At 45.0% G+C, this 25,986-nt stretch overlaps 1 protein-coding gene and 1 long non-coding RNA gene across 2 annotated transcripts in view; both read right to left on the reverse strand.

The window, feature by feature from the left end:
- The window catches only part of LOC132236784 (uncharacterized), a 146,478-nt gene that overhangs the window by 55,246 nt on the left and 65,246 nt on the right, over nt 1-25,986 (reverse strand). The window lies entirely within an intron of this gene.
- Nucleotides 17,187-25,986, reverse strand: part of PPP1R14C (protein phosphatase 1 regulatory inhibitor subunit 14C) — a 57,190-nt gene continuing 48,390 nt past the window's right edge. Inside the window, exon 4 of the mRNA XM_059700028.1 lies at nt 17,187-18,749. Within this exon, the coding sequence (XP_059556011.1) occupies nt 18,675-18,749 (75 nt within the window). The 3' untranslated portion in view covers nt 17,187-18,674. The remainder of the gene's footprint in view (nt 18,750-25,986) is intronic.

A 25,986-nucleotide genomic window follows, 5' to 3' on the forward strand; every position in this document is an offset into this window, starting at 1 on the left:
TGATATGCAGGATGTATTTTCATTGTTACAAATTGAACATAATTAAAGCCTAGTGATTAATCACAAAAACAATATGTAATTATATATGCGTTTTCCAATGGTCTTAGGCAACCCCTGTGAAAGGGTCGTTCGACCTCCAAAGGGGTCGCGACCCACAGGTTGAGAACCGCTGGCCTAGCCTCACCCTCCCCAGCCCATTCTTGGCCAGGTGCGTGAGTTTGCTGTTACCTCAGCTACCACATCCTTCTCCAACTTCCAACACTACTGCCTCCTATGCCTCCTCCTGGCCAGTCCCATTCGTCCTAGGGGTCCCAGCACCTCATTCATTCCATCAGTCAGTCTCTCTGCAGGCATTCTGCTAGTGCTAATCCTAAGTGCACCAGACACTGAGGATACCGCCTCAAACAAGCAGAGCTGGTCCCTGCCCCACCCCCACCCCACCCTGAGTTTATGGCCCAGTGAAGGGACACAATTAAACAGGCAGTGATAAGATGCTTTGATGGGTGGTATACTATAGGATAAGAGCAGGATGTATGTAGTAAGTGTTCTCCAGACAAACAGAATAGGCAATAGAAAATGTGGGTGTGTGTGTCTAGACAGAGAGAGAGAGAGAGAGAGAGAGAGAGAGAGAGAGAGAGAGAGAGAGGGGTTTTGAGATTTCAAAGAGGTTTATTATAAGCAGGTTGGCTCATGGGATCATGGTGGTGGGAAAGTCTTAAGATGTGCAGAGCGAGTGGGCAAGCTGGAGACGCATGTGAGCCAGTAGGCTCGAGGTCCAGGAAGAGCCAAAGTTTCAGTTCTCGTCCAAAGGCAGAAAAAGATCTGATGTTCCAGTTCAAAGGCAGTCAGGCAAGAGAAATTCTCCCTTACTCAGTGGAAAACCAGTCTTTCTGTGTCATTCATGCCTTCAACTGATTGGATGAGGCCCACCACTGCTTTACTCTGTCTACCACTTTAAATGTTAATCTCATCCAAAACACCTTCACAGAAACACCAGAATGATGTCTGACCTAATATCTGGGCACCCATGGCCCAGTCAAGTAGACACATAAAATTAACCATCACAGGGTGTCTCGGGGACATAGCTGGAACCTCTACTCTGAAAGTGCTTTCATGGCCCCCCACCCCCAAGACTCCTTGCTTTTGCTCCCGTAGCCTTCAACCCCATCCTTATCATGTCATAATTCCTCTTGGCTTGGCATCAGTTATCTGTGAATGCTTTGATGTTTACGTGATGCTTTGGGATCTTGCTCTGAAGTTGGACCAACTAGGTTTACTTTCTGGCTCTCTTACTTTTTGCAGAGTACCTGGACACATTCCTTATCAATCCTGAGCCTCAGTTTTCTTATCTGTAAAAGGGGTAGTTTTAGTACCGACCAGCCTCACAGAAATGTTGTGATGATTAATGAAGTAACTTGTGGGAAGTGTGTAGAGCTGTGCTGGCACAGGGGAAGTCCTCAGATAAAAGAAGCTCCTACCCTCATTCACTGTTGAACTCAAGCACCCAGCACACTTTCCAGAAACTGAGAGGCTCTTGATTAGACTTGGATGACTCACCCTGACTCATTACCAGCCAGCAGCTGTATCTGTTCCCAAGAGCCTCTCAGGGACTCCTTCCAGAACCCAGCCAGCATTAGTTCCCTCCAGGCAGGTGCAGTGGGAAGGAAAAGTATCTGATCTTGTCTGAAGGGAGGTGATGACAGGACAGATGTGTGTGGAAGGCTGTGGAGTGCCTGGAGCAGAAAACGGAGGACTATTCCCAACAGGTGGTGACCGTGTTTTCTTTAGTGACCAGCTTGATCTTCAGTTAACAGGAAAACTGACTTCTTCAATCAGGCAATGGATTTGTGGCCAATCACTTTCAAAAGGGGGAGACCTCAGGACAGCTCATTATCAAGGATTTGATTTCCACTTCAAGGATGGAGTACCCAGTGGAATGAATTGACATGGGGCAATCTTGCCTTTTGCCATCATTACGGGTTTTCCTGTCTTTCTGAGAGCCTTGGAACTAGTTCCTTAGGTTGTCTGGACTCAGCAGTGTACAGACATGAAAAGGTTTTATGGTTCTCCTCACAAGGTCTCTGCCTGGGCTGTGAGGGTCTCCATTCAGGCCCTCACTACTCTCTCTGTCAGTCACTGCACCTAAAAGTAGGGAGGCTCACCCTCCTTGTATACATTGGGGATGACAGCTTGTTACATGACACCTATAAGCATTGTTTAACCTACATCGACAAGGGGGTGCTTGTGAAATGCTTGGGAGAGAGTGTAGCGTCTCACAGGTACAGGGCAGTGGGCTTACACAGAGGGATTCAGCCTGAAGATCCCGTGTAATCCGACCTAATTCTTACACAGAAATAAGTGTAACGTGGGAAGAAAATAACTTCCCACAGCATGCAAATCAACAGCCATGCAGTAATGCTTTTTAAAAATGATCTAGTGTCATCTTTAATATTTCAGCAAGCTCTCTCTCTTCTGAAGTTAATAGCATGGTATGTCCTGGTGCTGGGCCTTCCTGCTAGCTTTTTATTTCTAATGTTCATTCAACCCATCTTTCAGCATGAGCACCGCCAACTAAATGAGTGCTTATTGCGAGATATACAATATAACAACAGTGTATGTTAAAATATAAAAGCAGTGCACGTTAAAATCATGGCACAATGGCCCCAACTTCACTCTGGCTGGGTTCCTCTCCACATACCACAGTGTCGTTTGGAATTGGGTATATTTAGTCATCAGCTATCTATGCATCTGCCTCAGGGCCAGAGCATAAGCACATTTTACAATTCATTGGGCCCAGAATGAAAGCTGGTCATTATGTGTTTACCTGTTCCCTCACCAAAAGATATTGAAATCCTAGCCCCCAGGACCTGTGTATCGTACCTTGTTTGGAAATAGGGTTTTCATAAATGATCAAATTAAGATGAGGTCATTAGGGTAGACCCCAATGCACTATGACTGGTGTCCTTATAAGAAAGAGACGGACACACATAGAAAAAAGACAATGACAATGTGAAGACACAGGGAGAAGATAGCCATCTAACAAGCCAAGGAACGCCCGGGGCTCAGCTACTGAAGCAGGAGAGAGACATGGAGCAGGTTCTCCTTACAGCCCTCAGAAGAAACCAACCCTGTCATACCTCGATCTTGGACGTCTAGCCTACTGAACTATGAGAGAATACTGAACTATTTAAACCACCCCACCCCGTGTGTGGTATTTTGCTATGGAAGCCCTAGCAAACTAATATACTAGACTATTCTTGATTATTTTAATTTAGAGGGGTTCTCTTCCACAAGGTCATATTCCATCGTGCTTAACCATTACTTAACCATCGTGCTTCTGGAGTGCACAATTAGCTGTAGGAAAGTGGGAAGTGTTTGGGAGAGAAGAATTGGTGGAACCCTGGATACCCTACGAGTGAAGAACGCAGGGCTCAAAGCGAAAGATTGCTGGACAGCTGTGTAAATAATAATTCAAATCACAGCTAATATTGATTGGGTGTTGCCATGCGCCAGGCACTGAGTTGAGCCATTCGCCTGAATTAGCTCATTTAATTTGAAGTGTTACAATGATCACCCCCATCTTTCAAGTGAGGAAAATGGGTCAGAGTGAGGTTAGTGACCTGCCTAAGGTAGCTCAGCTGGAAGGTGGTTCGATCCTTGGCAGCCAGGCTTCAGAGGACACCTCCCCTGACTAGAAAGACCTAGAAGCCATTCGTTGTATAAGATTAATTCCAAGATCAGCATCTCTGAGATAACAAGGAGGTTTTACATGTATTCCTTCCACACATACCCACGGATGGCCTATCATGGCCAGGCGTTGCTCTGGGGTCCAAAGCTGAACCCGATGCAGACCCTGCCTGCAGGGGACACACTGTCTGTGGAACAAGGGCCACTGCATACGTCTTCAGTTTCATTTTTGTTCCTCTGTGCTGGTGCTTAAGTCTGCCCACTGAGAAAACTGGGACTTACCCTAGGAGGATTTCTATGGTACAGCTGTGATGGTTAGTGTTGTGTGCCAACATGGCTAGGCCTCAGTCACCCAGTTAAACAGAAATCTAGGTGTTGCTGAGAAGGTATTTTGCAAATGTGCATCACTTCTACAATCAGGTGGCAGTCAATAGAGATTAACCTTGGCAATGTGGGGCAGCCTAATTCAATCAGTTCAAGATCCTGAGAGAAGAGAAATTCTGCCTCTAAACTGCAGCATTAACTTTTACCTGAGTTCCCAGCCTGCTGTCTGCCCAACACACTTTGAACTTGCCAACCCCTACACTCACATAGCCAATTCTACAAGATAATAATAATTCCTTATTTATATGCATTCTTTATATAACAAACAATAGGTAAACATTTCTGTATACATATAAAGTTATGCACTTTCTTAAATAATGTTATTTATGTTTACACACATATATGTATGCATATATGTATGCACACATATGTATTTGTATATGTATATGTGTATGTGTGTGTGTGTGTAGCTGTCAGCTGATTTCTCAACAGAAACTTTGCAGGCCAGAAGGGAGTGGCAAGAAATATTCACAGTGATGAATGCCAAGAACCTACAACCAAGAATACTTTATCCAGCAAAGTTATCATTCAGAATTGAAGGTCAGATAACGAGCTCCACAGATAAGAAAAAGCTAAAAGAGTTCATCACCACCAAACCAGTATTATATGAAATGCTGAAAGGTATCCTTTAAGAAGAGGAAGAAGAAGAAAAAGGTAAAGATACAAATTATGAACAACAAATACACATCTATCAACAAGCAAATCTAAAAATCAGGTGAATAATCTGATGAACAGAATGAACTGGTGATTATAATAGAATCAGGGGCATAGAAAGGGAATGGCCTGACTATTCTTGGGGGTGGGAAAGGGGTGAGGGGGATGCGGGAAGAGACTGGACAAAAATCGTGCACCTATGGATGACAGTGGGTGGGGAGTGAGGGTGGAGGGTGTGGTGGGAACTGGGTGGAGGGCAGTTATGGGGGGGGGGGGGAAGAGGAACAAATGTAATAATCTGAACAATAAAGATTTAATTTAAAAAAAAAATAATAATAAACCAATTGCAGGTTAATATAAATGACATTTTTAAAAAATAGTGAGAAAAGTATCATTGTTTTACACTTTATAAATCTCTTAATACTTGACTTAATTAAAAGTAACTTGAGCCCTGACCAGTGTGGCTCAGTTGGTTGGGTGTAGTCCCGGGCACCGAGAGGTTGCTGGTTCTGTCAGCAGTGGACAAGAGGGTCTCTGGCCAGAGACAATACTCTGAGCCCCGAGTTCTTGTCTTGCTTGTAGGGATAAATTCAAATGAGACAACAAATAACAGCAAAAGCAGGCAAGGATTTATTTGTAGGAAAGCAATGCACTCAAAGAGGACCTGAGTGGGCAGGTCAGCTGTCTGAGACCGAACCGATGCCCCTCTTGGTTAGGACTTGGGATATTTATACCCCGAGACTGGAGTAGATCTCAATAAGTTGCCCCCTCCCATGTTTCTTAAAAAAAAAAAAAAGTATCTTTAAGTTATAAGGCTGCTTCATCGAGGTGTTATTCACTGTTTAGCCCACATCTTAGAGCTCTGAATTTTTCTTGCTCATGTAAGGGCCTGCCACCTCCACTGTCTTTTCTCAGTTTAACCACATCTCACACTTACGTCTTCCAAGCCTCAGCTGCCTCTCCCAGCTTATATCTTTCTATTAGCTTACTCAGTTTGATTCCCCGTCAGGACAGGAGGCAGCCAATCGATGTTTTACTCTCGCATCAATGTTTCTCCCTCCCTCTCCCTCCCTTTTCCTCTAAAAATCAATAAAAATATATTTTAAAAAAAGAAAAAAGACAAAGACAATCTGAAGCACAGGGAGAAGATAGCCATCTACAAGCCAAGGAACGCCCGGGGCTCAGCTACTGAAGCAGGAGAGAGACATGGAGCAGGTTCTCCTTACAGCCCTCAGAAGAAACCAACCCTGTCACACCTCGATCTTGGACGTCTAGCCTACTGAACTATGAGAGAATACTGAACTATTTAAACCACCCCACCCCATGTGTGGTATTTTGCTATGGAAGCCCTAGCAAACTAATATACTAGACTATTCTTGATTATTTTAATTTGGAAGGGTTCTCTTCCCTAAGGTAATATTCTATCCATTACTTAACCATCGTGCTTCCGGGGTGCACAATTAGCTGTAGGGAAGTGGGAAGTGTTTGGGAGAGAAGAATTGGTGGAACCCTGGATACCCTACGAGTGAAGAATGCAGGGCTCGAAGCAAAAGATTTTAGGACAGCTGTGTAAATAATAATTCAAATCACAGCTAATATTGATTGGGTGTTGCCATGCGCCAGGCACTGAGTTGAGCCATTCGCCTGAATTAGCTCATTTAATTTGAAGTGTTACAATGATCACCCCCATCTTTCAAGTGAGGAAAATGGGTCAGAGTGAGGTTAGTGACCTGCCTAAGGTAGCTCAGCTGGAAGGTGGTTCGATCCTTGGCAGCCAGGCTTCAGAGGACACCTCCCCTGACTAGAAAGACCTAGAAGCCATTCGTTGTATAAGATTAATTCCAAGATCAGCATCTCTGAGATAACAAGGAGGTTTTACATGTATTCCTTCCACACATACCCACGGATGGCCTATCATGGCCAGGCGTTGCTCTGGGGTCCAAAGCTGAACCCGATGCAGACCCTGCCTGCAGGGGACACATTGTCTGTGGAACAAGGGCCACTGCATACGTCTTCAGTTTCATTTTTGTTCCTCTGTGCTGGTGCTTAAGTCTGCCCACTGAGAAAACTGGGACTTACCCTAGGAGGATTTCTATGGTACAGCTGTGATGGTTAGTGTTGTGTGCCAACATGGCTAGGCCTCAGTCACCCAGTTAAACAGAAATCTAGGTGTTGCTGAGAAGGTATTTTGCAAATGTGCATCACTTCTACAATCAGGTGGCAGTCAATAGAGATTAACCTTGGCAATGTGGGGCAGCCTCATTCAATCAGTTCAAGATCCTGAGAGAAGAGAAATTCTGCCTCTAAACTGCAGCATTAACTCTTACCTGAGTTCCCAGCCTGCTGTCTGCCCAACACACTTTGAACTTGCCAACCCCTACAATCACATAGCCAATTCTACAAGATAATAATAATTCCTTACTTATATGCATTCTTTATATAACAAAGAATAGGTAAACATTTACGCACTTTCTTAAATAATGTTATTTATGTTTACACACATATATGTATGCATATATGTATGCACACATATGTATTTGTATAGGTATATGCATATGTGTATGTGTGTGTGTCCTATTGGTTCTGTTTTTCTGGAGAACCCTGATCTAAACAACAGTCTAGTGGAAAAAAATCACAGTATTTTTGCAGAGTTGAAGGTTTGGGTTGAGTCCCAGATCCATCATGTACCAGCTCTGGGAACTTCAGAAAATTCTGGAAGGCCAAAAATTCTCTTCAAGCTTTAAATTTCTCAACCATAACATGACAATAAAGATAACGTTGAATGATAACACTTGCCTCACCTACTGCATAGAGTTGATTTGAGTATCAAATGATATGGGTGAAAACACGTCTTAATAAAATGTCATTAATATCAGTTATTAAATCCCAAGGGAATATTTTTTTACAAATGATAGGTAACTACTTTTCTCTCAGATTTTGTAAAATGGCCTCAAAGTGAAACAATAAAAAGGGGGTGGTTGGTGCAGATAGAATGAGTAAAGCCAGAGCACTTGAGGTCACAGTGAGTGACTTCCAGGGGTAATCGATACACTGCTGAGGGCTGTCCTTGCTTGGCTTGAGGAGGACAGAGGAAGACAGACACGGCCTACAAGCTTACTATTGCCATGGAGACAGAAGGGAGGGAGGCCTTTTCCATCAGCCCTGCAACCTCCTTAGGAGACGCATGACCAGGACAGCGAACAGGTGTGTGAGCTGCCATACCTGTCACGGTGTGGCTGCTCCTCAGCCCTTCGGTGGGTGAAGTTGCTGTCCCAGGCCACACGGAGCTTGTGTCGGGTGTCCCTGAGCACTGAGCAGGCCTCTGTGTGACATGAGAGGCAGGGAGGGAGCCGCCAGACCTACCACAGGCAGAAATGGACTTCAGGGATGTGCCTGCTGTTTTCTGCATTAGGAGGTGTCAGCTGCGAGGAGTACCACCTTGCTGGTGCCCATGGGTCAGCAGACACAAAAGAAAGTCAGAGAAAGATGTGGAGTGCAGAATGCTGATGTAACCACACAGAGTGTGTGATTGTGAGCGTGACACCCCTTGTGTGCTCTCAGGGGTGCAGGGTGGAGGGGTGTGAACAAGGCAGCTGCAAAACTGCCCACAGCCTCCCTCCTCTCTGTGCCCCTGTCTGGGACTCACTGCGGGTATCTCCCTGTTGACACAACACTGAGCCAAACGGCTGCTTTTGCTGAGTTTCCCGAAGCCTCGAAGCCTCGTGGGACTGGCCGTTTGCTCCTCACCCAGGCCTCACCAGAGCTTCGGGCAGCCTTGACTCCACCCATTCTCTTTATCGGCTTTAACAGAGCCCAGTGACACCCTGCCTGCGGGCAGGTGCACTTTAGTATTTCCCTGGTCCTCCAGGATGCCAAGTGTCATGCAGGCCAACAAACCAATTCTGGGAACAAAATGCTTTCTCCTCGATTCCAGCTGACAGCCCACTCCTCCAGTATTATAATTTTAATTTAAAAGGTGCTCTGAGCTTGTTCCAAGTCCCACTGCCCAGAGTCTGGGATTTCCCTCTTTTCTTAAAGCTCCTTGTGATATACTTTTCATGACAAATGTGACTCATACTCACCCCCCACAAGACCTGTCATACTTTCGTATTTTCAGGACGGTTCTGTGTTAATATTTTCTTTGTCTTCCAGGATTCCCTCCATTTCCCATGTGTTCCCCCTGCATAATCATAAAAATCAAAAGCCTTAATGACCATGGTTCACTTCTAAAACTTCATGACACATAAACAGACAACTGGCAGTTATATTTATATCGATATAGAGAAGTATAGATATTTCAATATTATCCCTTAGATTATTTGTACACCATAAACATTTTATTGTTATGATTTTAAGTTACTGCTAAGTCATCTACTCTAAATAGATGTCCCAGGAAGCCAAAGTCTTTTTAAAATTAATATATGGATCATATGTAAGAAATTCTAGACTTTCTGGTCCCTTTCAAGAGATTAATTTATCAAGTGATGAAGATTTTAAAAATTAGCTGACTTTTTCTAATTCCTTTAGGGCAGTGGTCGGCAAACTCATTAGTCAACAGAGCCAAATATCAACAGTACAACGATTGAAATTTCTTTTGAGAGCCAAATTTTTTAAACTTGAACTATATAGGTAGGTACATTGTTATTAACTTAATTAGGGTACTCCTAAGGCTTAGGAAGAGCCACACTCAAGGGGCCAAAGAGCCGCATGTGGCTCGTGAGCCACAGTTTGCCGACCACTGCTTTAGGGGGAAGGTCAGCCGGTCTGGGTTTGATTGAGGGGGCTCTTCCCCTCTTTTTCTAGAAGTCCTTTAAACGTGGGGTTTTCTGTCTGAAGGAGGAAACATCGCTTCCCTAAGCTGCTTTCCCGAAGCAGCAGGAAATGCAGGTCAACGTCCTCCTTAAAATACTTTAAGTGGAGGCAGATTCGGAGCAGAAGCAGGAGTGGTGGCCGTGGGCTGGTGACAGGCAGGTGGAGACCGGCAGCCGGGTGGCTTGAGGACAGAGCCAGCTGAGGCCTCAGCAGGCTCACCACAAAGACTGGGAGAGAAGAATGCAGCCTAAGGCTGCGAACAAAGGAAGCTTCCAGAGAGAAACAAACCCATTGGCGCTGCCAGAGAACAGCAAGACCTGCAAATCAAGCCTGGGGCGGAGGAGGGGCTCTGCTGGCTGGCGGTGCCTGTGAGAGGTGGGCACAGCACGAAGCGCCAGAGGGGCTGGCTGCAGCGTTAATTAAAGATGCTCTTCCATGCCCTCGCCCTTGATTTAAAAACCTAGGCCCTGAGCATTATGCTAAGTGAAATAAGCCAGTCAATGAAGGAAAAATACCACATGATCTCACTCATTCATGGATAATAGAGACCATTATAAACTTTTGAACAATAATAGATACAGAGGCAGAGCTGCCTCAAACAGATTGTCAAACTGCAGCGGGAAGGCCGGGGAGGGTGGGTGCAGGAGGTAGGGGGGTAAGAGATCAACCAAAGGACTTGTATGCATGCATATAAGCATAACCAATGGACATAAGACACTGGGGGATAGGGGAGGCTAGGGGACTGTCTAGGGAGGGGGGGAAAAATGGACACATATGTAATACCCTTTGTATTACTTTAAGCAATTAAAAAAAAAAAACAAAAAAAAAACCTAGGCCCTGAGATGCTGGGAAAACGTGTGCCTCGTGAGATGGGTTTCTCCTTCTTTGACCCTTGAATTTGGCCCTCTGGGCCCTGGCCAGGTCGCTCAACTGGGGTTTCGATCCTCAGTCAGGGCACATATAAGAACCAATCAATGGAAAAATTAAAAAAGCACAAATAAGTGAACAACAAATTGATGTCTCTCTATCTCTATCTCAAATCAATGAATAAAAATAATAATAATTTGGCCCTCTGGGATGCCTATTGGATATGGGATTTTTGCTCATCTGCGACCTTCACCCCCAGCCAAATATGACCCCAAGAGAGAGAAATGGCAAAAACACATTTCAAAATTCAGAAGTAGAAAGTGTACTACACAGACAACAAAGGTGAAAACATGAGTGTTTCAGGTCCCCGTGTCTAACTTGGACTTTGAGAGCCGGCGAATTCTGAGGGTGCAGGCGCCTGTCCCTCACCGGCAGGCACTCCAGTCGGGCTTCTGGCGACACCTCCTAATTCTGGCCTCGCAGTTGGGATGTGCTGTCAGCTCCACTGAGCGTCCTGGTCTCACACGTGCGGCTGAGCAGAATCAGATGAATGATGGCAGCAGACCCAGAAGTCAGAGGGCGGCCTGCTGGGAGGGGCACCCCGGCAGCCTGGCTTCCTGCCTGGCAGGGCCTCCAGAGTCCCGGGCCTGGCTCTTTCCCTGTCGTGGGTGTGAACGTTGGAGAACCTGAGGGTAGAACAGACCCGCTCCTTCCGAAACGTTCACGCCTCTGCACGTCTCTGTCTGCCACTCTCCTGTCTCTCTCTTTCTGGCACTCTCTCCTCGGCACACGGGCTCTCTCTGAGGCTCCGCCTGTGGCTCTACTGCAACCTGCCCCCTCTCCTGCCAGGTTTAGAGGTTGTGAGGACCCCTTACGCTGCCTGAGCCGGAGCTCTGAGAACCCCTGGTTTAAAGAGCGAGGCAGGGAGTTCTCAGCTCTAAAAGGAGCACACATGCTTGAAATAGAAATAACATTCTAAAGGGTTTTTTTAAAAAAAAACGCACTGTTTGAGAGGTTTGGTTGGACTCATCACCAATTTCAGAAAGCTGCACTTCTTCACGGCTTTGGGAGTATTCTGTGAAAGTGACACCAGCCTACACGGTAGGTTGTAATCTTGTTCCCCTGTGTTGGGATTATAGCCGGAAAGTGAGGTGCTGTGCTAAGTGCTATACGATATTTTTTTAAAGATATTTATCTTATTTACCCCCTTTCCATGAGCTATCAGAAAGAGAGTTTGAGTCCCCTTTTCGTAAATCTAATCAGCACCTGTCGCCAACAATAGAAAAACCAGATGGTAAATCACTCACAGCAACTTGTGACCCACAGGGTAAGTGGGGGTCACACTTTATATAGATCACTTTTCGACCTGACGAGAACCAATCTGGTAACACCAGATATTCCATGAGCTCAACTTCTATTCTTGGTTTCAGCTACCACTGGGTGGACTGTGATGCTGCCAATAAATTAGCCTCAAAACTGCTTTTGGAGTTTAATTTAGAAACTTCAAAATAGCAAGTGATAATGTGCTACACGTATTACTTAGGCACATATTTCAAAGGGAAAAAACGTGTGACAAGAATTGCCATTTGCCTGTCTTCTCCACCTCACTGGGGTGTCATTTTTCTGTAAATTTGGTGCGTCTCTCTTCTATCGCTCATTTTCCCTGATCTCCACCAGGCAGCATTCCCTTAGGCTGCTGACAAGGAGGAAGGGAGAAAGTGGCTTTTGTGAAAGTAATTTCTGTCCACAGAACAACCATTTTCAGGCATAGATCCCTTTAAAGGGAACTTCTGACCCTAATAGTTGAAAATGATTAGTTGAGTTAGGATCTAAATATAAGAAGGTATCTCCTAGCTACAAGAGTGATACAAGTCGTACTAAAAGAGACCGAGAAGATTGACCGTTGTCAAAACTTGTGCAGGCTATGAAGTGGGACCCTACCACAAGCTCACAAGTTTGCCTCAGCGTCATCGATGCTGCCCGTAGAAGACCAAACAGTCCTGGGCCAGAAAGAAAGGACGGTTTATTACTCACAGAAATAGCAGTAGCCAGAATAGCAGCGTATTTTGGCACTGATTTCTCAAGTCCCAATTCCCACAGGAGGTTGCAAAGAAGGCTAGGTGACAGCTGCACATGCCGTGGGTTACATTACAGGAGAAAGCACTCTGAACTTAGGGAACCCTCATCTTTTATAATGGGCAGTAAGCTCCCCTGCTATTTGCTCTAGTGCAGCGGTCGCCAACCTTTCAGACCTCATGGACCACCAGTGGTCTGCGGACCACCAATTGGCAACTGCTGCTCTAGAGCAATAATTTCCAACTGATAGGCCACAGCACATGCATATTTTTAAAATTATTGGGGCACACTGGTTGAAAATCACTGCCTTAGAGGGATAAACTATATCTTCCAAGGCTATTTGCTATACATACATAAAACAATTATTCAGAACTATGGTAGTCTCTGCTCACAAACATGCAAAAACATGAGGGACCCATATAGAATTTTCTCCCAACAATGGTAACACTGAATTGAAAATATAAATATGATCAAGTATATACAGTCATGTGTCACTTAACAACAGGGATAGGTGCTGAGAAATGTGTCATTAGGTGATTTTATAGTCATGCAAACCATATAGAATGCATTTACACAAACCTAGATGGTCTAGCCCCGTGGTTGGCAAACCGCGGCTCGTGAGCCACATGCGGCTCTTTGGCCCCTGGAGTGTGGCTCTTCCACAAAATACCACGTGCGGGCGCACACGTACAGTGCGATTGAAACTTCATGGCCCATGCGCAGAAGTCGGTATTTTGTGGAAGAGCTGGTATTTTGTGGAAGAGCCACACTCAAGGGGCCAAAGAGGTGCATGTGGCTTGCGAGCCGCGGTTTGCCAAGCCACAGTTTGCCGACCACTGGTCTAGCCTATTACACACTTAGGCTGTAAGCTGTAGCCTATTGCTACAAAGCAGTACAGCATGTTATTGTACTGATACTGTAGACAATCGTAACACAATTTATCTTACCTAATAATAGACAAACATGTAAATTGACTGTCCCTCCGCTATGCTACCAGCCAATCAGGAGAGTATGCAAATTAACCCAACAAAGATGGCAGTTAATTTGCATACATAACCATGAAGCGGTGAAGACTGAAGGCTCCGGCCAGAGCAAAGGCCTGGGTCCAGCGTGCCGGAAGAAAACCGGTGCCGGCAGCCAGGGGAAGGGAAGGCCTATTGCATGAATCTCTTCATGCAACAGGCCTCTAGTATAGATATTAAAGCCTAAGCAACTGGTTGATCAGTTGCTATGATGCACACTGACCACCAGGGGGCAGATGCTCAAGGCAGGAGCTGCCCCCTGGTGGTCAGTGCGCTCCCACTGCCGGCCTCCCATGGCCGGCCAACCTCCCACAGTCCCTCCCATTGGCCAGCCAGACCCAATCACCTGATTGGGACTGGACAAGAGGGCCCTGATCGCTGGCCAGGCCAAGGGACCCCACCCATGCATGAATTTGTGCACTGGGCCTCTAGTGGTAAATATTTGTGTATCTACACATAAACAAGGTTCAGTAAAAATATGGTTAAAAAATAAAAATGGTACACTTGTATAGGGAGGGCACTTACCATGAGTGGAGCTCGCAGGACTGGAAGTTGCTCTGGGTGAGTCAGTGAGTGAGGATGAGTGAGTATGAAGGCCTGTAACATACTGTACACACCGGAGACTTCAGAAACTCTGTACACTTAGGCTAGGCTACACTCAATTTATAAAGAATTTATCTTTTTTAAATGATAAATTAACCTTAGCTTAGTATAACATTTTTACTTTATAAACTTATTTTTTAAACTTTTGATTCTTTTGTAATAGCACTAAGCTTAAAACACAAACACTTTGTACAGCTATCCAAACATATTTTCTTTATTTATATCCTTCTCCTATAAGCTTTTTTTCTATTTTAAAAATTTCTAATTTTTTTTAACTTTTAAAACTTTTTTTGTTAAAAATGAAGATGCATAAAGAATGACAGACTCAATCCCAGCAGGCTGATGTGGAGCAGTGCCCAGCACAGAGCTAGGCCACAGGGCAAGCGTCTGGCTCCCCCTTGCAGCCTCTTCTGCACTATGAAAGGGAAAGGGGTCCTCTCCCACCTGCTTCTCCAGGTGGTAGGCCTAGTGCCTGGGCCAGTCTGGCTCTGTCTTGGCCTGGGCCCCTTCAGTCAGAGGTAGGGAAGTGGTAGTCATGGCTCAAAATGACCTCAGGTGCCCAGCTGGTGTGGCTCACTGGTTGAGCATCGACCCGTGAACTAGGAGGTCATGGCTCGATTCCCAGTCAGGGCATATGCCCAGATTTGGGGCTCAATCCCCATTAGGCGGTGTACAGTTGTACAGGAGGCAGCTAATCAATAATTCTCTCTCATTGATGTTTCTATCACTCTCTCCCTCTCCCTTCCTCTCTCTGAAATCAATAAAAAAGGGTTTTTTGTTTTGTTTTGTTTTTAAAAAGACCTCATGTTTCCAACCACTGCATCATCTTGGAAGAGCCAGGTACCATCACATACTCACCTACTGTTGAGAAGCTGACTCTGCACAACCTTACGTGGGGACTCTAGGCGGTATATGAAAATCAGATACCTGCCTGTTACAGGAATTGCAAACCACCTTACCCTGAGCCACTCTTCCTCCCAGTTCTGCGTTCTCAGGAGACTGATGAAAGGATAGTCCATGCTCAGCAGCCACGGCCACATCAGGAGCCTTTTGTTGGGGGAGAAGCAGCACAGAGCCGGCTACACTGCAGCTCAGGAGCAGGGAGCCCCTGGGGTGAGGAAGAACCAGCAGGTGGCCAGGGACCCTCTCCAATCACAGAGCACCCCAACCCCCACACACAGGCTTGGGGGCCCCGCTCACATCAGATGCAGCTCATGGCTTTCACTCCTGTGAGTGAGGATAAAATTAAGACCCTGCGAGAGGCAGGAAAGCCTCATGGTCAAGGGGTGTGGAGTCAAACAGGTCTGGGTTTGCATTTCAGCTCTGTAACTGCATGACCTCGGGCAAGCTGCTCAACCTTTCTTAGTTTGTTACCTCATTTGTAAAATGAAGATTGTGCAATATACCTGGTAACATTAATGTTGGGATTAAATGAGATAAGGCATGTAAACCCTTAGCACAGTGATACATAAACAGGAACTGTTATTATTATTGTGGAGAATGGGTGCCACTCGGTAAAGTTTAACCTTAGATTTCTGTGTTGAAGGAGCACTGGACTAGAAGCTGGAACTTAGGAGTCATCCCCCAGTGCTGTGCTTTCATTCCTCTCCAGCAGAAAATAAAATGAGAAATAGTCAGCGTGCTGATGTCATAGCTGCCACCTGCTGTAACAGCACAAACACGGTGAGCTGAGGTCAAACTCACGCATCAGGTGACACAAGAATGACCCAGTGGCCCAGGGGTGCTCAGTCCGGGAGCGAGTAAAGACATGTACTTAAAATCTGCTCCTACAGCAGCTGATTAAAATGGTCAGCAGGAGGGTCTAGACTTCAGCAGTTTTTAAAGCTTCCCGCATGAAACAAATGTACATTAAGGTCTAAGAACCACTCTCCCAGCAGTGAAGAAAACAATTGAGTTTTCTTAAAGAACCTTTTGTGTTATTTATTCCATTGGCAAACACATATTGATCCCTTTGATGGACCGAGCACAGGACCAGGTCTTGAGTTATAAAATCCAGTCCCGACCTCAAGGGTTCTAGTTTAACAGAAGAGAAGAACAGAGGAACTGACAGTAATAGTACTGTGGATACGTGCCACGAGGGGTCACACTGGAAGCTCTTCAGATAGAGCCTGCTGGCAGAGAGGAGGTTTCAGACCAAGGCAATAGTTTCTGCAAAGCCCCAGAGGAGAAAATGCATGGAACATTCCAGATATCCCAAAGAACTCAGTAGACTAGCCATTAGTGCAAGGCCGAGAGGTGGGGCTGGAGAGCCAGAGACCAATTTCTTGTAAGAAATGTAGCCATGTCTGGATTTTATGTAGGGACATAGAATGATCAGAGCTGTCTTTCAGAAAGATTGTTCTGGCTACCGGGTGGAGAGCAGATCAGAGAGAGGTAAGACTGGACATGGAGAAGCCAACTCCAACGGTTCCAGCCATCAAGGCAAGGGTTCTCAAGGGACAGGTCTGAGAGATATTAGGGGAAGAAGAGCACAGTGACTGGGGTATGTTGGGGACAGATATGGGAGTCAGACGAGGCCCGCGCTTGTGGCTTGAGTGCTCAGGGGACATCAGGTGATGCCAGGCCCTGAGTGAAGGAAGGGAGGGAAGGCGGGAGTGTGTTCTGTGGCCAGGTCAGAGGCCTTAGAAGGAAAAACTCATTCTTGCTTCATCTGAAGACCATAACTTGGGCTGGTCAAGCCTAAGGAAAATCGTACAAATCCTGCATTTTTCTGTATTTACAGGGTGCATGACATTCTCTTGGTAATGGGAATATCTGATTAATTTGAAATCTTCTTGAGGATTTATATCAGATGGGTAAAGGGGAACTTTAATAAGATGAAGGGGCAAGGCCAAGGAGAGGGTTGGAACAGAAGGCAGGCGGGACCAAGTGCACAGAACTCACCCTCTGTTTCCTTCTCAACCCCGGAAAGTCCTCCAGCTCTGCTGCTCTCATCGGGAGAGGCCCGGGACCCAATGCCTGAGAAGGAACAGCTGGACACAGCAGCCCGGCCCCTCCTCTGCAGAGCGCCTGACAGAGTCAAGTCAACACGTGGCCATATTTTACGAGGCAAACAGTGAGCAGAGTTGTAAGCAGCTCCATTTATTTGAGTAAATAGCTTGTAAAGAAATCATTGGTAAACATTACAAAATTAAATACATTTTCAAAAGCTTGCCAGTATACATAAAATTCACAAACATAGTTCTTTTAAAAAATAAAATATGTTCAAAGCACCCTTGATAGAAAATGCCTGACCCCTGTGCTCCGACAGGGCCCTCCCAGACATAGCTCACTGTAGGTGGGGCCTCTGTGGGGAGGCAGCGGGACCTCCTGGAGGGAAACAAGAGTTCCTACTCTGACCTTTGACTCCACCGGAGTCCATCTGAGTTTTGAGCCTCCCCCAAGGAGCCGGTGTGTAACTAAGAGGGGCAGGCAGGTGCCCAGGCCTAGCTCCAGGCAAGGGAATCGGGGTGCCTAGAGCCAGAGTCCTCACCATATGCCACTAGAGAAACCAGAAATGCACTCTCCACCGAGCTTCCCGACCAGCCAATGCTCCTCTACCAACTTTCTTGAGGGCAGGAGAGGCTTCCCCAACTCTCCCTCTGCTCACCACTGAGCGCACCCCCTCTGGTCTGCTGCTGCCCAGGCACAGAAGTGACCAGAACCTAGTTCTAAGAAGGGAGATGCATAATCTGCTGGCTTCCTTTTGACCTGCTTTCATGGAGAGAATATTACACAGTACTTGGTGTAAAGCAGAGAATTCATCACTACCCAGTGCTCCCATTTTCCACAGAAAACACTGCTCAGATAGCGAGGGCTCCTCTCTAGACATCCCAGTAGTTCTTCCAACGAAGGATTCGTAAAACTTTAAAGTACCACAAATGAGGCAATAAGTACACGACCTGGCAAAGCATCCCAATGAATGAAATAATAGAAAGTCCATAAATTAAGCCCTTGACCAACTCAACACTTTCGTAGTGTAGCTCATTCAAATAACGGATACACTGGATTCTTTCACTTTGGTGCATAAAGCGGATGTTGGAGGTCAGCAGCACTCACATGAAGAATACCTAGTGGCCTCTGGCCAACACACGTGCTGTGACCTCCAGTTAAAGGACGACCACACATTCATTTCATCAATGTGAAATAAAGCTCACATCTACGCTGGAACTCTGTTGTGTGTAGATATATACAAGTATGAGAAATTCGACGTCTGAGTCAAACGCAGAACTTAAGAAAGAAGGATTACCCAACTAGTTGTTAAAAAACAAACAAACCGTCATCTATAGTTAGGTCATCAACATCGGATTTCTCGAAGAAAATACTGCCTAGCCCAGCCCATCCTTGGATGTCTGTCTGGTTTGACAATCCCTGGCTGGGCTGAAACCAGAGTGGTATCTTTGCTATTAAAACAGTACACTAATGAAACCTTTAAAAAACAAAAAAACAGAACGCTCTTGAATAAATGTCTAACAGATGCCCCCTCCCCGAAAAAAGTGAAATAGTCTGAGTAAAGTCCAGTTCCTGGGACCCAGTCTTGGTCTCCAGGCAGCTCCACCCTGTGCAGAATTACACAGTCTTCTTCTGCGGGGGGCTCAGTTTCCTCATGCCTCTTATCCGAGAGAGCAGCTCCTTGATAAATTCCTAAAAGAGATCAGAAGGAGTTAATGTGAGGGGCTCACTCTATCAAAATGTGGGTTGAAAAATCTGCTTGAAGTAACTGATGTCAATTGAAGTTAACCTCAGTTGATGAGTTTGTTTGGATGTATCAACCCCAACTGATATAAGGCAGGACATTTTTAAACAATGCCTTCTAATTGCTACTCAGATGCTCCTCGACATACAAGGGATTCAGGTTGGAAATACCGTAAGTTGAGCCTGGCTGGTGTGGCTCGGTGGTTGAGTGTTAACCTATAAACCAAGAGGTCACAGTTCAATTCTGGTCAGGGCACATGCCTGGGTTGCGGGCTTGGTCCCCAGTCGGGGGCATGCTGGAGGCAGCCAATCAATGATACTCTCTCATCATTGACGTTTCTATCTCTCTCTCTCTCCCTCTCCCTTCCTCTCTGAAATTATCTACACTAATAAAAGAGAAAAATGGTAATTGGCGTACGACGATACCCTTTTCATTGGTTAATCAGGGCTATATGCAAATTAACTGCCAACTATGATTGGCAGTTAACTGCCAACAAGATGGCGGTTAATTTGCATATGTAGGCACAATGCAGGGAGGCGAAAGGTAAAGCAGGAAGAAGCCCCCTGCCACTGACAGTGATTGGAAACCCAGGGGGGAGCTAAGAGCTGGGGGGCAGGGCAAAGGTGGCCCCAGGGCCGCCTTTGCCCTGCCCCCCAGCCATGATCAGAGAATCAGGTGCCTTTTCCGCCCTGGCCAGTGATAGCAGGAAGTAGGGGTGGAGCCAGCGATGGGAGCTGGGCACGGTCGAAGCTGGCAGTCCCAGGAGCTAGGGGTCCCTTGCCTGGGCCTAAAGCGAAGCCCATGATCGCGGGGCCACTGCAGCTGCGGGTCCCCGCTGCCCGGGCCGGACGCCTCAGCCAGAGGCATCCTGCAGGGGCAGGGGCGGAGCCCGTGCGATCGCGGCACCCCCCGCTGCCACTGCAGGTCCCCGCTGCCCGGGCCGGACGCCTAGGCCAGAGGCGTCAGGCCTGGGCAAGGGGCCGATCCTGCGATTGGAGGGTGATGGGGGTCAACGCCTGAGGGCTCCCAGTATGTGAGAGGGGGCAGGCTGGGCTGAGGGACACTCCCCGCCCCCACCCAGTGCACGAATTTCCTGCACTGGGCCCCTAGTAAAAATATATTTTAGGGAAAAATACTGTAAGTTAAAAATGCATTGAATACACCTAACCTATAGAAGATCATAGCTTAGCCTAGCATCCCTTACACATGCTCAGAACACTAACAGTAGCTACAGTTGGGCAAAGTCATCTCACTGCCGCTGTCCAGCATTATGAGAGAATATCATACGGTGTATCGCTAGTCCAGAGAATAGCAAAACTCCAAGTATATTTTCTACTAAACTATCACTTTTGCACCATTGTGAAGTAGAAAAATCATAAGTTGAACCATCATAAGTCAGGGACGGGCTGTGCTCTTTACGGAGAAGTCCAGGCTGCCTTCATTCACGGACATTGTCTACTTGGCTCCTGAAGGCATATGTGGCTTAGATCAGTGCTTCCAAACCTTTGATAAACCTTTAATCCGAGCCTGTGGATTCTGATTTTGTAGGTCCAGGTCGGGGCTTGGGATTTTGCATTTCCAGCGAGCTGCCAGGTGATGCCAGTGTTAGACTCCGGACCACACCCAGGAAGGCAGGGCGAGACCAGTGGTTCTGAATTTGAGCGTGTACCAGAATGGCCAGGGGGCCTGGTTAAACCACAGGGTGCTGGGCCCACCCCCGGAGTGTCTGATTCAGTAGGTCTGGGTGGGGCCTGAGAATCCGCATCTGTAACAGGCTCCCAGGTGACACCTATGCTGCTGGTCTTGGGATCTTACTGAAAAGCACTGGTCTATGTTACAAGAAGACTTTTTTTTTTTTTTATTGAAAATCATCATTTTAAGAACACACACATTTTCCATTTACAATCCAGCATATATAAACACACCCCTACAATAAAAACGTAAAGTACTCATACTTACTATACCCAATGGACCCTATATTTTCCATGTATGCTAATTTCACTTACAACGTAATGCTGGGAGACCCACTGAAGTGATTTCATGATTCATGGCTGAGAACCCAAACACGGAAGAACCATCTAGAATGGTTTCCAATTAACAGCATCAGGAATCTTTCACTGTTGCCTCATGTTTTAAAATATTTGGTACCAAATGACAGGAAAATTTAATGAATTAGTAATTAAACACATTTTACAATGTTTGTGGTCTCTTTAAGGGCAATTTCAGCAGTTAAAGAACTTGGATGAGAAAAAGAATGTGCACATATAGGTTGCCTCGCTTGCAATGAAATAAAACTCAAAGTCTGTGTTCACACAAAAATATTTGGCTGCTGAATAGATCACATTTATTAGATAATGACTTTGCCTTCCTATCTGTGTTTGTCAAAGACAAGGCAGACAGCAGTCAGACTTTCTCTGATCAGCAAGTGACACCCAACAATGCAGAACTGAGCAAAAACAGGAAGAACCTTCCCCTGCATTATGCCTCTGCACTGTTTAAGCTCTCAGGCAGTCTCCTACCCCAATCACAGCCCTTAGTCACCAGCTCCCACGCTAATGATGCCTGCAACTATTCTCTGGCTCTAAAACACAATAAGCTTGAATACTTCATATCCTATTAGACACCTATTTCCTTTTTTAATAATCCTTTTGCTATTATAAAAGCAGTATGAGCTTGTCCTAGAAAAAATTGAAAATATAAACCAGCAACAATTACTCCTCAGAATGAACCACTATACACATATTTTCTTCTATGGAAAGTATTTTTTACCTAATTAAGATCATACTGTATAAATATATCCTTCTTTCCATTTAGCAGTATGTCAGAGCTTTTCCCCACAACATTAAATTGTCTTTCTAAAAATAGAAGATTGTATAACCATTAAAATTAATTTTTACAATCTGCTTAATTCCCTCCCCCCCCCCCAATAGATATTTGGTTGGCTCCTGGCTTTTCAAAATTATCAACAATGCCACAGTCAACATCTTTGTGCATCAGTCTTTGCCTGCAATTTGGATTATTCCCTTTGGAAAGCCACCACAAAGTGGGTCGAAGGACAAAAGCAGTTTTATCACCACCATTTCTAAACTTGAACAGAATGAAATCCATGTGAACAAAATGAGGTCCTGTTTCCAGTTTCTGAACACTATTTCATCTAATTTAAAGAATTCTCTAGGATAAAATAATGCTGAATTTTCCCACATAGTCAGTTTCCATTTTGAAAAGTTAAATGCATTTCCTATTGCCCTTTTACTATGTGATTTAAACAATGCAGAGGCTGCACATACAATTTCAATTTTGTGCTGTTTTTAATCTTACTCAGCTGACTGCTGTGAAAAATTCCAACATTTAAGTGAAGATTTCCTTTCTCTCTCTTTTTTTAAAGCAAAAGTCAGAATTACAAACCCTATCATTTATCTTGTTAATAATTCTGGTAACTTTCCTTCACTATTTTAATATATTTTTCATAAAGATCATTATAAAATAAAGACTAAAATCATATAAGGAATGATGTAACCTAAACTACAGACATTTCTTCTTCAAGACACAAGTAATTTGGTAATTTAAATCAAATTCAAATTTCCTTAAAACATTGGTTATGATGTGTAAAAAACTGAGTGATTAACAAGTTAAAATAAATAACTCATCTTGTATTTATGATATATTAACATTAATAAAAGCCTCATTTTAAATTAACATAATTTATGTCTATAACTAAATATAACCTATTGTGCATGTTTAAACTGTTCATTAAATTTGCATAATGAGATGCTCAGCTCACTAAGTTAAAAAATAGCGCCGAAACCGGTTTGGCTCAGTGGATAGAGCGTCGGCCTGCGGACTGAAAGGTCCCAGGTTCGATTCCGGTCAAAGGCATGTACCTGGGTTGCAGGCATATCCCCAGTAGGAGATGTGCAGGAGGCAGCTGATCGATGTTTCTAACTCTCTATCTCTCTCCCTTCCTCTCTGTAAAAAATCAATAAAATATATTTAAAAAAAATAAATAAATAAAATAAATAAAAAATAGCAAGATCAGTATTTATTCTCCAGATAGAAACTTGACAACACCACTTGCAACAAAGATTATATTGATTACACATGATTCACAAAGAAAATTCAAAGATCTCTAATAAAAAATACTGACTGATAGCTCTTGGTTTCTATTACTCAAGAATCCTATCTAATAAAGAGGGAATATGCTAATTGACCCTCACGCCATCACAAAGATGGCAGTGCCCACAGCCAATAAGGAGGGAATATGCTAAATGACTGCCATGCCCTCAAAGATGGCGGCGCCCACAACCAATAAGGAGGGAGTATGCTAATTGACTGCCATGCCCTCAAAGATGGTGGCACCCACAGCCACAAGATGGCGGCGCCCAGTCCTCTCAGCCCCACTGGGGCTGCCACGCACCTGCCTCCGGAGTCCCCCAGTCCCCTCAGCCCTCCAGCTGCCCAGGGCCGCCAGAGGCTCAGGGAACCAGGGCTGGCCAAGGCTTGTGCTGCCAGCAGTGGCAGCAGCAGAGGTGTGATGGGGTGTCACCTTCCCCTAATCGCTGAGTCGCCTCCCAGACTGTGAGAGGGAACAGGCCAGGCTGAGGGACCAGGTCAAGCTGAGGGATCACCCCCATCCAATGCATGAATTTTCATGCACCGGGCCTCTAGTATTCTATATAAGTAATGACATATCTCATTTACTTCCAAAAAAGCTCTGTATTAACAAAATGAAGCCAGCATGGGGGTCTAGGTCACTGCACACATGCAGAGGCCTTGCAGAGAAACAAGTGAGAAAGTGGGCATTCCTGGCAAAGGAAAGCCAAGGTCAGCATGGTGGGAACCCTGGTAGAGATGCTAGGGCCTTGTTGGCCACAGTTAGATGATGAGAGATCATTCTCGGTGCAATGCAAAGTCACCAGCCACTGTCAAGGACAAGAGCATCATCTGGTTTGGGCTTTTAAAAGATCCCTTTGGGACAGATCCAAAGACTGAGACACAGCGATCAGGCTATCAATTCCCAGAAGGAAAGTAGGGGAGGGTGTGGGTAAGGGGAAGAGATCAACTGAAGGACTTGTATACATGTATATAAGCCAAACCAATGAACATGGACAACAGGGGGATGGGAGCATGAGTGTGCGGGGGGAGGGGGAAGAGGTTGGGGGCTAATGGGGCAGATGAGGACACATTTGTATTACCTTAACTAATAAAAAAATAAAAGATCCCTTTGGCTGCTGTGTTTTATGAAGAATGGGTTTTATGAAGACAAGAGGGAAAGAGAGATCAGTGTGGAGCTATTACAATGGTCCAAGCAAGGTATGCCAATGTATTGGAGTTAAGTTGTTGGAAACTGAAATGGAAATCAGTGGATAGATTTGGGATCCATTTCAGAGGCAGAGCCTAAAGACCTTGCTGGTGGGCTGAATGGGGGTAGAATGCAGTGGGGAAAGGAGAATGGGAATTAAGAACTTCGTCAGAAGTTGCTAGAGGAAAGGCAGTGGCATTTGCTGAGACAGGGGATAACTGAAGGGGGGAAAGATTTATAGATATGAGAGGTCTACTAGACATCTGGGCTAAGGCATCAAGAGAATAGATAAATATAACTTTAGGTTTCAGTTCTTGGTTGAATGCATAAATACGGGCACTACCAGCACTAGATCAGTGGCTCTCAACTAAAAAACAAACTGAAAAACTAAAATACTATGTGTGACCCACACATTGTTATAGCAGCCTAGTAGACAGAAATACCAGTAAAAGACTAAAACCAACGTTTTGTGAATAAAAGATAACGCTTACTATAAGTAATACCTCTTGATATTTTCATTCTATTTTATTTTGAAAAAACACAGGCTATCACCAGCTAATGGGTTATCACCCATAGTTTATAAACACAATGATCTAGACTGAGGCTGTTCAATACAGTAGCCCTTAACATGTGTCTATTTAGATTCAGATTAATGAAAATAAATAAAATTTAAAATTTAGTTCCTTTGTCATACTACCCACATTTCAAGTACTCAATAGCCACATATGACTAGTGGCTACTGTAATGGACACTGCAGATACAGACTATTCCCATCACCTGAGAAAATTCTACTGGACACAGCAGATGACAATGCTTTGAATCATAGGACTAGATGCAGAACATTGGAGAGACGCATAGAGAGGAAAAGAAGGCTGGAGACCAAGGCCAGAGTCCCCCTAACAAGTGAGTTCTGGTAGAGGAGTTAGAATCAGAAAAGGAGACTGAAACAAAAGAGATGGGGGAAACCCATTAGCAAGCATGTCAAACTCACGCCGGCTCCGCATGCCTCATTTATTTAAACAAGGCATGTGGCCCATGGGCTGCAAGTTTGACATGCTTGCTAGAGTGTGCTATTAAGAAGACAAGAGAAGTGTTGGCCAGAGGGTTTTCTAGTGTTTCTAAAAGGAAGAGGTACTCAATGAAGTCAAGAGCTGATAAAGGTTGAGAAAGTCAAAGACAAACAAAGCTATTCAATTGGCAAGAAAGGGGCCATTGTGTATCAACTGGGGTGTGTGGAATTGTACACAGTTATTAACTGGCAGCAGCTACTATGGAAGAAGGTTCTAGAGATTTTCCTTTAAGTCCTGAAAAAACACTAGCCAGCCTGAGGGAAGTTAGAGCAAATGAGAAGCATTGAGGAAAGGGCAGAGTCTAGGACAGTGATGGCGAACCTTTTGTCAGCATTTTGAAAAACCCTAACTTAACTCTGGTGCCGTGTCACATGTAGAAATTTTTTGATATTTGCAACCATAGTAAAACAAAGACTTATATTTTTGATATTTATTTTATATATTTAAATGCCATTTAACAAAGAAAAATCAACCAATAAAATGAGTTCGCGTGTCACTTCTGACACGCATGTCATAGGTTCGCCATCACTGGTCTAGGATGTGTGTGTGTGTGTGTGTGTGTGTGTGTGTGTGTGTGTCAAGCCCTACCTGAGAGATCAAAAAGCAATAGAAAGAAAACAAACATTTCCAGTAACCTTGGAAACCTGACTTTATATAACATGCAGCCACCTGATTTACAAGAGACTTCTAAGAAACAAAGAAGCCAACACAGGTTTCCGAGGGGACCTGGCAGCCACCGTGAACACAGAAGGTCCTTCCTCACTCTGGAGTTTCAGCCATGTGGCACTGTCAGAGGGCATGGCATCACAGTGGCCA

The sequence above is a fragment of the Myotis daubentonii genome, chromosome 6 (genome assembly GCF_963259705.1).
Source record: "Myotis daubentonii chromosome 6, mMyoDau2.1, whole genome shotgun sequence".
Taxonomy (NCBI): domain Eukaryota; kingdom Metazoa; phylum Chordata; class Mammalia; order Chiroptera; family Vespertilionidae; genus Myotis; species Myotis daubentonii.